Source organism: Camellia sinensis, chromosome 3 (assembly GCF_055761805.1).
Source record: "Camellia sinensis isolate YWXY chromosome 3, ASM5576180v1, whole genome shotgun sequence".
NCBI lineage: Eukaryota > Viridiplantae > Streptophyta > Magnoliopsida > Ericales > Theaceae > Camellia > Camellia sinensis.
The window spans coordinates 11,399,314-11,413,442 of record NC_138963.1 but is presented as its reverse complement, the minus strand read 5'-3'; the positions used below and the strand labels follow the sequence as shown (position 1 = coordinate 11,413,442).

The 14,129-nt window shown below is 35.4% G+C and overlaps 1 protein-coding gene across 1 annotated transcript; it reads right to left on the bottom strand.

Moving 5' to 3' along the window:
• Positions 1-12,094: 12,094 nt before the first annotated feature.
• LOC114287480 (chlorophyll a-b binding protein CP29.2, chloroplastic) lies at positions 12,095-13,697 on the bottom strand. The gene is made up of 2 exons (XM_028230853.2): positions 13,040-13,697; positions 12,095-12,612 (listed from the first exon to the last, which is right to left on the bottom strand). Exons 1-2 carry the CDS (start codon positions 13,535-13,537, stop codon positions 12,253-12,255), a joined length of 858 nt encoding a protein of 285 aa, XP_028086654.1. The 5' UTR covers positions 13,538-13,697; the 3' UTR covers positions 12,095-12,252.
• Between the last annotated feature and the right edge of the window lie 432 nt (positions 13,698-14,129).

Genomic DNA, 14,129 nt, shown 5'->3' with positions numbered 1-14,129 from the left:
ATATGTATTAGTTTTTAAATTTTGTTTGGGAAGTTGGGGTTTGGTTAAAGCGAATAGGGTTGTGCATAATACTGTTAAAATTGTCGAAATCGTTAAAATCGCACTAAATCGCATCGCTAAGGTAAATTCGTTATTATTTGAGAGGAGGGGTCCCTACTGTGGAGGATTCACAGCAGTGACTGCTGTGACGTAAAACGCCACCGTTTTACTTTTTTTTTTTTTTTTTTGTAAATTAATATGAGGGTTCATTAATTCTTCATTAATTCTTTCACTATAACAAACAAAACAACAAACTTAACAGGAAAATGCTAGAGGTCCCAAATTTTCTACCAAATAAATGACCAAATGTCTCACATGGGTGTGGGACCCACAAAATTGCGGACCCCACATCCATGTGAGACATTTGGTCATTTATTTGGTAGAAAATTTGGTGTCCCTAGCATTAACAGGGACGAAGCCATCTTCTGGGTCCCGCGGTCCTGTGAAGTTGAAGGGGTGAGTTTGTGTTAAAAAAAAATTATTTTATAAATAGAAAATATAATAAAATAAAAATAATTCATGGAACAAATCAATTTATGAAACCAAATTGTATTTTTTTAAAAAGATTAATTTTAAAATTAAAATCAAACAAACCAAATTGTATTTTTTTTAAAAAGATTAATTTTAAAATTAAAATCAATTTATGAAACCAAATTGTATTTTTTTAAAAAGATTAATTTTAAAATTAAAATCAAACAAACCATACATATTTTGACTTTTTCAAAACTGACTTAAATGCATCAAAAGTGAAATTGAAAGGGAAAAAATTATATTTGAACAAATCGATTTATCAAACCATAAGCAAAAAAAATGTAACTTCAAAAAAAAAAAAAAAAAAACCAACTTAAGGCCAAAATATATTCAATTCACATCCAACATCTAATAGAAAATTCATTTGAATAAAATTTAGAAATGAGAGTTCTTTTGATTTTTCTATTTATTCCCAACCGCCTCCACAAAATTGACATGGGGATCTACTTCGTAGTTTTTATTTTGAGAATTCAAATTGAAGGTTTTTAGAATTTTGTTTGGATAATTTAGAACGGTTGAGATAGATTTTGGGATATATGGTAGGAGATTTTGAAGTTTAAATGTCTCAGAATTTTGTTTTATTTTTTTTATATAGATGTTGGATGTGAATTGAATATATTTTGGCCTTAAGTTGGTTTTTTTTTTTTTTTTAAGTTACATTTTTTTTGCTTATGGTTTGATAAATTGATTTGTTCAAATACAATTTTTTTCCCTTTCAATTTCACTTTTGATGCATTTAAGTCAGTTTTGAAAAAGTCAAAATATGTATGGTTTGTTTGATTTTAATTTTAAAATTAATCTTTTTTAAAAAATACAATTTGGTTTCATAAATTGATTTTAATTTTAAAATTAATCTTTTTAAAAAAATACAATTTGGTTTCATAAATTGATTTGTTCCATGAATTATTTTTTTTATTTATTATATTTTCTATTTATAAAATAATTTTTTTTTAACACAAATTCACCCCCTTCAACTTTACAGGACCGCGGGACCAGAAGATGGCTCCGTCCCTGTTAAGTTTATTGTTTTGTTTGTTATAGTGAAAGAATTAATGAAGAATCAATGAACCCTCACATTAATTTACAAAAAAAAAAAAAAAAAAAAAAGTAAAACGGTGGCGTTTTACGTCACAGCAGTCACTGCTGTAAATCCTCCACAGCAGGGACCCCTCCTCCTATTATTTGCCAATCGAACCGTCGATTTTTGGTAAGAAAAATGACAAATTCTAGTGACACTTTTATCAATCCGTCGGTTTCTATTTTTCTTTCAAACCGCACCGACCCGCACCGCTATTAAATCATGTTTTATAAGATTCTAAAAATTCTTTTTTACTTAAATTTGCTTGTTGTTCTATACCTTAAAATATAGTATTACATTACTGCTCGAGGGGAATTCAAGATGTCAGTAATCCAAAATAAAGTTGGATTCCAATTCACTTTTCAATCTTTTTTTTTTGACCATGTTGTAAACTTGCATCAGCTCATTTTTCAATCTAAATACTTTTTAACAGTAAACATTTTCAATATATTGTAAACCTGAATGATATTAATTTTATATATTGTATTTGATCATTGTAGCTACCACAGATGCTTGTAATGAACTGATGGCATAGTCGTTGATATTATCATGTTGTTGCTACATTTGCTGCATCAGAAGAAAGCTTCGCAAGATGCTTAACATCACGGTATCTCTCGTCTTTTTTTTACTCTTTGATTTTAAGTTTTGTAATTTGAATTATATTTTTTATAAACCGCCAATTCGCCTGAACCGCCAAGGCAAATCCTCCATTATTTGCCAACCGAACCGCCGATTTTTGATAAGAAAAATGACAAATTCTAGTGACACTTTTATCAATCCGCCACCCGCCATATGATTTCTATTTTTCTCTCAAACCGCACCGACCCGCACCGCGCACACTCCTAAAAGTGATCAATAAAGACCCAAAAAAAAAAAAAATCATTCAATAAAATCAAATATCAAATCATATTTGTTTTTTCTTTTACAACCATCAATTTAACTAAAAATAAAATAAAAAATAAAAAAAAGCACACACAAATCACCTCAAACACAATTTTTTTTTCATCTTGTGAAATAGCCAAAAAAAAAAAACCATTAAAATAGCTAAATTCTCAAACAAACACTCATTTCTTTGTTAGGTTTAATTTTTTAAAAATTATTTTTAGCCACATTTTCATTTGTCTTTACTAAAATTTTTGCATTTTTAGTTTAATTTTTTTACTTTTTTGCATATATCAATATTAGATGCATTTAAAAAGTAAATAAAAAATTTAACTAAACTATAAAAAAAAAATTAAAAAAAATAAAATCATTGAAAACAAAAGAAAACCCAAACAAAAATGCACAAATTTTTTTTTTTTCAAATTTTGTTTATTTTTAGTGATTTTTGTTTTAGTCAATTTATTTTATTTTTTATATGTATACAATTAAAAAGAATATTAAAAAAAATTGATCAAAATCTAAACAAAAAATTCACTAAAAATAAACAAAAAAAAAAGGAAAAATTAGTCTAGGGTCCCTCTCCCACTTTTTGTAATGGAAGAGATCCACAAAATTATTTTTTAATATCTAAGGTCCCTAAACATATATCAGAGAAATTTGACTCTTTGTCTCTCATCCTCTACTACAGAGCAGCACTTCCTCTCTCTCTCTCTCTCTCTCTCTCTCTCTCTCTCTCTCTCTCTCTCTCCGAAGCCCTAAAGAGAAGAGATGGGCAAAGCAGCACGAGGAGCCGAGGCTGTAGAGTTGGATAGGCTCATCTTCATAATCGAAAGCATATTGAAGACTCGGATTGATTCTATCAAGAAAACGAACGAGGTTCCTACGTCTCTTATAAATTCCTAAACTCTCTAACTGTTAACTTTTACTAATGATGGGTTGTTTTGCTTCCAACTGTCAAAATTGAACTACTTATACATACTCTCTCTCTGTCTCTCTCTCTCTCTCTCTGATTGTTGGGTTTGACTACGGAGTTGGATGAGTTTTGAATAATCTGGGAAGTTATTGGCCGACCCATTTCTTTAGCCATCTTATCCTTTTTATTCATGTTACCCATTCCCCTTTTTTTCTTTTTCTTTTTTCCAATTTTACAATGCATAGTGAGTGTTTGATTAGTTTCCTGCAAATTATATATACACACGCAATGATTTTATATATATTATGTATATTTTCATAGATTTCACACTCATATATACCTGTACCCATGTGTGTATGTTTAATTTCATTCCTTCAATGGTTGTGCTTCTTAGTCTGCAAATCCCACTGATGTTACCACCAGATGGAGTTAACATTCTTTTTGGGATGGATTTGGGTTGCTGCGTACTTTCATTTTCTTTGCTACATCGACATGCCTGGGCTGAAGTCAGGGGATATCTGTAGGTTTTATTGACTGATTATATTAATGTTCTATGTGGTTTTGAGTTTGATGTTGGTGTTTTGTATAATCTAACTTCATGTCCTTGTTTTTTATTTATCTTCCATGTTTTCTGGCAACTCTCAGTGATGAACTGTTTTATCAGGGGATCAGTGGTTGGGTACGTTCAGTTACCACCAGATGGAGTTGACATTGAACTGCTTTATGATGTTACAAGAAGAGAAGCTCGTGGTGGCTGAAATTCAATAGTGACGATTCAGTGTATTTTATGACTATTCTGACTTTGGATGTAATAGTTTTCTGGTTCTGAATGTAACTTACTTTTGGCATTCCAATGCCTTAAAACATTTGAAATAGATACTCTTGAGCTGTATTACAGAAAATTAGATTTCCATTATTATAAATTTATGTGAAGTTTTCCAACTTCCTCACTACCAATTCAAGGTTTAGGTGGAGGGCGACAATATACTTGTGATCAGCGGAGAAAGGAAGCGAGAGGAGGAGAAAGATGGGGCTAAGTATTTGAGGATAGAGCGGAGGCTTGGGAAGTTGATGAGGAAGTTTTTGTTGCCTGAGAATGCTAATACTAATCAGATCTATGCTGTTTGTCAGGACGGTGTGCTCACTGAATTTCTCTGGAGCAGAATTTCTCTGGAGACAAATTCAGAAGTGCAGAGAAAATTGGTCAAAACACAGAGAATCCAGAGAAATTCATAATTTCTCTAGAGAGAAATTCCGAAGTCTAAAGAAATTTGGTTAAAACACAGAGAATCCATAATTTCTCTGGAGAGAAATTATGAATGAAAATTTCTCTGGAGAGAAATTTCTCTGGTGGATGGAACATAGTGAACCTCACAGCTTTGATTTTTCTCAAGGGACGGTGGGTCAGCAAAGCATCAATGATCCAATTTTACTTATCATTTATCATCATATTTGGTCTGAGAATCACCTTCGGAGGATGGACTTTCATAACATTCTTGGCTGTGACAACCCTCACCTCTGATTAGCGTTAAATTGTGATTGAGCATGATAAGTAATTGATTAAGATGAAATCCTAAATTGATTACATGAGTGTGTTGTTTTGAATGTATTTTTATCTGTTTGTTATTGAATAATCTGTTTATGTTTTAATTTCGAATTGCGAATTGAAAGTCTTATCGGCAACTGATTCAGAAACTGGTTAGTGTTATGTGCTAATTAGGATTTATGTGATTTTATGGTAGGTTTGATTAAAATTCAATTTGGAAAGATTAAATTAGATTAAATAATGCTAGATTAATTGAATATAGGATATTTACACTTTTGCCACTAAGTGGATTCATTCAAGGCCTTTTCTTCTCACACTTTACACTTGTTTGGCATCATTCTTCCTTTCATCTTCTTGACCAAAAACATGAGAGAGTTAGAGAGTTGGAAGAAAAAAATTGATTCAACAAGAGTTTGGCTTGAAATTTAGAATAATTTGAAGAAGACTTGAGGAATTAGGCTTCAACATTTGGAATTCAAGACTTAAGGTAGGAGTTCATCCCCTTATTTAGGAATTTAAGTTGTTACATGCATGGTTCATGGAAAAATTGATGATTAGAGTCAAGAATTTGCTTAAAGTGTTGATTTGAGAGTGAATTCATGCATGCATGTCCATATCATAGAGTTTGAGGTTATTTTTCATGAAATTCTGACATGCATGTTCATATTTTAGTTGTGGTCCAAGAATTCACCATGTTTTTGAGTTCAAGCTTCCATTTGATCATACTTTGGAGCATCAGAGTTTATGGGAACTCATGCATGTTATGTTCCTACATTGTTCATGGAAGTTTCATTGGAATTGTGTTAAATTGGCATACTTTTGGGCTTTGATTTTATAAAATGATCTTCAAAACATGTTGTATTATGAGTTTCTAAGTGTTTTCCAAAAAATTGACCCAGAAAATTTGAGTTTGAAGCTTTAAAGGTTGAGTTTTGTGCTTAAGGATCAATCTGGAGATTCCAGGTTTTTGATCCACGCTCGAGCGTACACTCTGAGTACATGCACTTCCACTCGAGCGTCTAGAGTCACGCTCAAGCGTGAAATGCATATACCCAGAAGTTCATGTGTTTTGATGTCCGCTCGAGCGAGGGTCTGAGTCTCACGCTCGATCGTGGGTCGAGCGTCCATCGAGCATGAAAAACGTGCAACCTGTACTTTTTCATGAGTTTACAGTCCGCTCAAGCGAGGGAAGTCACACTCGAGCGAAGATTCATTGTGTGCATGTCCGCTCGAGCGGGAAAAGCCACGCTCGAGCGAGACCCTTGTTTTCAACAAATTTTGAAAAGTGTTTTAAAGTACATCTTTGCATCCTCATTCCATCCTACGCATTCCTAGGCCATGTTTAAGACATCTTAATGAGGATATGTTATAGAACCACACCAAGTCAAGATAGGGGCTAAGTTATTAATCCCAAGTGTGTAACTTAGTATGTGTTCGTTCTGCAATTGTGTAGGGTTGGCACCCGAGGACGCTGATTAGCCTGTCTATAGCCCAGTAATCTGTGAGTAACAATGCTGTAAAGATACATTCAATTATAATTATTTCTGAACGATTGACTATACTACTTTCTGAAATGATATTGTTTACTGAATGAATGTTTGTCCTATTTGTAAACTGTACTCGTGGCATCCATAGCAACTTACTATTACTGTTACTGTTACTGTTACTACTACTGTTACAGAGATTTCTGTCGATTCTAATGTCGGGAACTACTACTATTTACTGTTTTGATGGCCATCAACTAACTGTTCAGTCTATTAAGACCTACTGTACTGTTTTGCTATTAGATGTACCACGCATGACTGCTATGATTTCTGATTGACTGATATGGCATGAAATATGAGCCACTGATTGAATAACTGATCTACTGATGCAAATGATTGTTTTAATTACTGAAAGGACATTCATTCTTAACCCCTTTACACAGTTGTTATTCACTGGGTTTTAGCTTACTGTTTATATTTATATGTCGGTGGCTAGGCACCGGACCGAAGCTAGATGCGTCGAGTTAAGCTTTTATTTTGTCCAGCCAACCGTTGTGCCTCACTCCGAGGTTTCGAGTCTTCTAAAGCCAAGGCTGTTTTGGGGTGTCTCAAATTCACCTTTTTGTCTCTGTTTTGTAATGAATACTTAAGACTCTTGACTGTACAGTTATGGTGAAGGGATTGGATCCTTAACCTGTATGTTGCGTGTATCTGATATGTATATATGTTTATGGTTATGATGTGGACTAGTCTATAAAAGTCTTTTTCCATTCAGATTTTCACAGCTCATTGGACATCTTTTATTTACTGTTTGGCTTCCACCAGCCCCTTACTCTATATTACTGTCGTTACTATTAAGCAGGCCTTTAGTAATCACGGATTATTGGCCGGTTACGATACTAAACCCCTAGGGGCGGGTTTAGGTCGTGACAGAGTGGTATCAGAGCACGAGTTATACTGCACACACGTGCCCAAATGAGCTATAAGAAGTCCTAGAAAAATAATTAAGGCATTGCATAAGCATGAGAAAGTTTGTGTGGCCATGATATGAATATATGTGCTAATGCGCTAATGTGCTTAAGTAAGCAATTTCCTATGTTTATTATTACCGTATTGCATATAGTAAAATGGAGAATGCAAGAAATACCGATGAATCTGAATCATCTGAAGCAAGAATGGCAAGGTTGGAAAGAATAGTTGAACTGTTGACTGAGGCCCTAAGGCAACAACAGAACCAACAACCCCCACCTCCTCCAGTACAGCCAAAACCGAACATCAATGATGATATACTTGCTTTGACACAGAAGTTCAACAAAATGAAGCCACCAATATTCCAAGGAGGCCTTGAGCCACTAAAGGCCGAAGCATGGGTTTTAGAAACCGAGAAGTTGTTTGAAGTGTTTCCGTGTTCGGAGGCATACAAAGTGTTACTGGCTACCTTTGCCTTACAAGGAGAAGCTAGACGGTGGTGGATGCTTATACGTGATACTAATAATGCTATGACTTTGGCTCAGTTTAAGGAGGCCTTTTATGAGAAATATTTTCCCCAGTGTGTCCGAGACCGCAAGGTGACTAAATTTGAACAATTGAAGTAAGGTACTATGTCAATAGCAGAATATGAATCTAAGTTCACTGAACTCGCCGGTATGCACCACATATGGTTGATACTGATTATAAAAAGGCCAGGAAGTTTGAAGGCGGGCTTAATGTAGAGATACTTGATTAAATCAATGTTTTGAAACTACTCAAATATATGGATGTCCTTGACCGAGCAATTATGGCCAAGGCAAATCTCACTGCTTTGCAATAGACTAAGACACCGGTGACCGAATAGCGGGGTAAGAGGCAAGGCTTCAATTCCAAAAAGGGCCGAAATAACTCATTGAATAAGAAGCAAAACACAGGGTCAACAAACAGCTCTAGTCAGGGAAACAGTTCCATACCACCATGCTCCGAATGCGGCAAAAGACATAAAAGGGGTTTGTTATAGAATTTCTAGCGCATGTTACAGGTGTGGCAAGGTGGGCCACATGGTCAAAGATTGTCCTTTCATGTCTCAAGGCAATAGTAAGGCTGCAGCTAGTGTCGCAACATCAACTGTTACACCAAAACCAAATCCCAAAGCTACTGGAAAGGAGCCTTTAATATAAGGCCGGGTGTTTGCACTCGTACCGGGAGATATGCAGAACACTGAGACAGTTGTGTCAGGTATACTCTCAATTTGTGCTTAAAATGCCTATATTCTGATTGATTCGGGGTCTACACATTCGTTTGTCTCGCATGCTTTTTCACGAAAATTAAATAGACCACTAGAACCCATGAACTTTTGTTAGCTGTATCTTCACCTGTTGGGGGATCCATGACTTGTGCTTATGTGTATCCTACATGTGAGATTGTTATTGGGGATGTACTTTTGTATATTGATTTACTGCCTTTGAATATTGATCATTTCGATGTAATTTTGGGAATGGACTGGTTAACAAAATATCATGCTTCCATAGGCTGTGTAACGAAACAAGTTGTTTTTCGTCCACCTGGATTGCCTGAATATGTATTTAACGGAGTTGGTGTAGTACCTTCCCCATATCTGATTTCGTTCATGAAAGCATTCAAATTAATTAAAAAGGAGTGTAAGGGGTATTTATGTTGCATATTGACTGTACCTGCTGAGATTAAAGCTAATGTGGACAGTGTTCCTATAGTTAGAGAATTCTCAGATGTTTTTCCAGATAACTTGCCAGGAGATTTGATTGATAGGGAGATTGAGTTTACTATTGAAATGTCACCTGGTACACAGCCAATTTCTAAAGCTCTGTACAGAATGACACCTACTGAATTGAAAGGATTGAAAATTCAGCTGCAAGAATTGTTGGATAAAAAGTTCATCAGGCCCAGTACTTCACCGTGGGGCGTACCAATTCTATTTGTGAAAAAGAAAGACGGCTCACTAAGACTCTACATTGACTACCGTGAATTGAACAAGGTAACAGTGAAAAACAAATACCCACTGCCTCGTATTGATGACTTATTTGACCAATTGCAAGGTGCTCAGGTTTTCTCCAACGTTACTGCTACTGCTACTGTACTGTTACTGTTACTGCTACTGCTACTGTGCTGTTACTGTTACTACTACTGTTACAGAGATCTTTGTCAGTTCCAATGTCGGGAACTACTACTGTTTACTGTTTTGATAGCCATCAACCGACTGTTCGGTCTATTAAGACCTACTGTATTGTTTTGCTATTAGATGTACCACGTATGACTGCTATGATTTCTGATTGACTGATATGGCATGAAATATGAGCCACTGATTGAATAACTGATCTACTGATGCAAATGACTGTTTTAATTATTGAAAGGACATTCATTCTTAACCCCTTTACACAATTGTTATTCACTAGGGTTTAGCACACTATTTATATTTATATGTCGGTGGCCAGGCACTGGACCGAAGCTAGATGCGTCAAGTTAAGCTTTTGTTTTGTCCAGCCAACTATTGTGCCTCACTTCGAGGTTTTGAGTCTTCTAAAGCCAAGGCTGTTTTGGGGTGTCTCATATTCACCCTTTTGTCTCTGTTTTGTAATGAATACTTAAGACTCTTGACTGTACAGTTATGGTGAAGGGATTGGATCCCTAACCTGTATGTTGCGTGTATCTGATATGTATATATGTTTATGGTTATGATGTGGACTAGTCTATAAAAGTCTTTTTCCATTCAGTTTTTCACAGCTCATTGGACATCTTTTATTTACTGTTTGGCTTCTGCCAACCCCTTACTCTGTATTACTCTCATTATTGTTAAGTAGGCTTTTGGTAATCACGGATTACTGGCAGGTTACGATACTAAACCCTTAGGGGCGGGTTTGGGTCGTGACATTGGCCTTCTTCACCTTCCTTATAGTAGGTTGGTTTCTTCTTGGTACTTACTTCTTCAGGAATTTGATCCAGTTGTAGCCTTATGGTGTGTACCAACTTTAGTTTAACAATTGCTTGTGGATTTCATGTATGATGTACCTAAAATCACCAGAAAATACTCTAATTTGCACCATTTGGGGAATTGGATGAGACATTTTCAAACATAGAAAATAAAAAAAAATTGAACAAATTGGTTTGAAATTTCTCATAGATTTCACACTCGCATATACCTGTACCCATGTGTGTATGTTTAATTTCATTCCTTTAATGGTTGTGCTTCTTAGTCTGCAAATCCCACTGATGTTATTGCTTCTTTTTTTTTTTTTTGGTAATCAGCTCGATGTTGTATGCACTTTCTGTTCTCCATCAACCACTCCTCCACCGTCTCTTCTCCCAACGAGTGCAACATCTTCTTTTCCAACTTTCTCTGGATTTCTAGCAAGAGGTTGCTTGAAGAAAGGGTTGCTACGTTGTCTGGAGAAATTGACCAATTTTTTCTGTGACGTGAATTTTCTCTGGACCAATTTTCTCTGGATCAACTTGAGGGACCTTAGACATTATAAAAATATTAGATGTCTTTTATGTTATAAAATCTTAATACGAGGGACCTTAAAAAAAAATCTCAAAAAAAAGATCAATCTATAAACAATTTTAGAAAAATCAAACCCAAAACAACTTTTAATAAATTTTGTGGGCAAAACAAAAATTCTTCTAGATAACTCAAAAATTCTTTTCATTTTCAAATTAAAAAACTACTGCAGCTTTTAAATTTTCGATTCAACTAAACTCTCCACTACTTTATTCATTATAAGGAAATAATCTATGCACGCAAGTGTCACCACTTCTGGTAAATAAACATAAATTATTTTCACATTTTTCACTAATTTTTTAAAAATAAAGTCATGGTAGAAATAGTAGAAATAAATAGTTATGAAAACATCAAACTATTTGTTCGCTCATAGACTTGACTTGGTTTTTGAGTTTGATTTTAACTTTGTTAAATAAGTTAATAAGCACATTAAATTATATAAAAATCACATTTCGAGTTTAGTTCGTGATTAATTTAATTAAAGTTAATTTGAATTCAAACTCAAAAGATAAATTAATTAAATTTAAATATATATTTTGTAACTTGTTAAGTTTCAAGTTGAACTTTTAATAAGTATTTTCAAATTTTGTTTTTTGGTTGTGTTTTTATTATATTTTCTTGTTTACGGAAACAGAATAATTAAATATAATTTGCAACTTTTCAATCATTATTTTTTTATCAACATGTTAATATTATTTTTACATCACAAACCATGAGTAAAAAACTACACTAACCACTCACACAATTTTAAATATAAAATAATAAAATTCATAAATTGTTCCTAACAATGAGTTGAGACTGGCTTTGGATTACTCAAGTTGAGTCTATTCAAGTTACACCCCTACCTAAGGCAATGCTTTTGTTGACCATGTTAGATTAAACATATTTTCATGAAAAATGTTTCTGAGCTCCAACCAATGAGTTGTAAAGGAGTTCTAATCACTAGACTCCACTTATTGAAGTGATGTTTTGGCTATTTTTTTTTTTTCCACCGTCAATCTATTAGAGTTAGCTTTGAAACTCATTATTTAGATTTCTTTATCATTTCTGTATTTTCATAGTGATTGACAATAGTTTCAACATAGTAGTTTCATACTTGGCCCATATCTCAGAGTAATTGACAATAGAAGACAATACAGAGCTCTGCTTAAACAGTCAAACGTCGCAATTTTTACAAGATGGCAACACATAGGCAATAATCAATACAAGGTGAAATGCTCTCTCAGCCAGAGTAGTGATAATAAAGAGATAATATATAGGCAAAAGAGGAGTTTCTCAAGAGAAAAAGGTGTCAATAATGGTGGTGTGAAGCGGGTCACTCAAATGGGTCGCCCAGTTATTGAGCGGGCCTTTGCCAGTGGCAGCCGCTTGGACAGCGAACCCAAGGGAGGCAATCATGGCAAGGCGGGCGTGCTTGATCTCAGCAAGTTGGAGGGTTGCCTTCTTCTCAGGGTCAGAGGCTAAACCTAGAGGGTCGAAGTATTTACCCCCTGGGTACAGCCTCTTCTCCGGGTCGAGTTCGGAATTCCTCTGGAACTCAATGTAGCCAATGACTAGGACCTCAATCCATATCAATGTGGTTATGGAGAATGGAAGTGGTTGGCCAAGGTAGGATGACCCTTCAAGTAGCTCCACCTGAACATATAGTTCAAACTCAATCAATCATTATCAATACTCTTATATGTAATAACTAACTTTAATTACCCTTTAATATTTAAGCATAAACCTTATATCTTAATTAATGATTCTGTTTTTAAGCTGCCCAGGCTCAACTAAGGTTAATGATTGGGAAAGGAACTAATCCATGGTCATATAAAATATCAATTTCATTTCATAATTCATATGATGATTTATAACCATGAGAATCACATAATATTTAATGTAGGAAGAATTTTTAAGGGTTATTTATACTTACAACTCTTTCACAACAAACTTATCACATGTTTAGTTAAGTTGTTGTATGATTCTATCTTCAATAAAACCATTAAGTTATGAGATTTATGAAAAGAAAATGATCTCTTTGAGATGTGTAGCAAAGCAGTTCAGAGATAAAAATATTAACCTTTCCGGCATCTTGCCACGTAATGCCAGTGAGCCACTCCACCGTAAGTGCACCCAGCGTAGCCAACATGGCCCACCTTCCATGAATCAACTCACACTCCCTAAACCTCTGCAACCCAAACACCTCACTGTAGGGCTGAAACGGTGTCGATTTTACATCCGCGCTTTCGAATCGGGTCCCGATTATATCACCCGCCAAGTTCTTCGCCAAGTTTTGATCCAACGAGTCCAACTCGAATTGCAAGTACTCCGCCGGTTTCCCCAACCCGAACGGGTCGAACCCGTAATCTCCCACCAATGTTCCGTCCAACCACTCGGGTGCTTTTGCTCCCGGGAACCACAGCGGACGGTCCGAACCCGGCTTCGCAAATTTCTTCGCCGGAGCCTTCTTGGCCCCGAATCCGAACCGGGCTTGGACTCGCCCCGAACCGGAGTGGACTTCGGGGAACCGTGTTCCGATGAAGGATGAAGTGGCGGCGGCGGACGTGGTGGCTGCCATGGCTCTGTGTGGACTAACGTGCGCCGGGGATGAGTAGGACGTGGGGATAGATGATTGGGAGAGATGGTGATTTGGGTTTGGGTTATAGATTTTGGGAGCGTGTGGTGTAGGTGGATTATCTGGCTTGTGGGATTTGTGGCCGTTGGATTGAAGAGAGTATCCATCTGGCGGGTGTGAGAGTCTCGGCCTTACCTATCTTCTAATTTTGCCTTATCTGGTTGTGGACACTTGGCTGATTTTCACTGGTTGGGTGGAATGTATGTTTGATGATGTTTCTGGTAACAAAAATGCTTTAGACACTAATTAGTGGTGGCTCTAATGATGTGGCAGTGGGTCTCATCCACTGTCACATGTGTTTTATGCCTTTTTTTTTTTTTTTTTTTTTTCAATTGTCACCTCACTAGTGATGGTATTAGTGATGATAAATTAGTGGTCTATAGCATTGCTCTTCTGGTAATGTTAAAGATACTATTTTATACTAAATAAATGATTAAATGTTAAGAGTGTGGCATACACATATACATTTAATCATTTATTTAGTATAAAATTTAATACTCATAAGTTTGGTTTGGGAAGTTAAGTTTGGAATTTT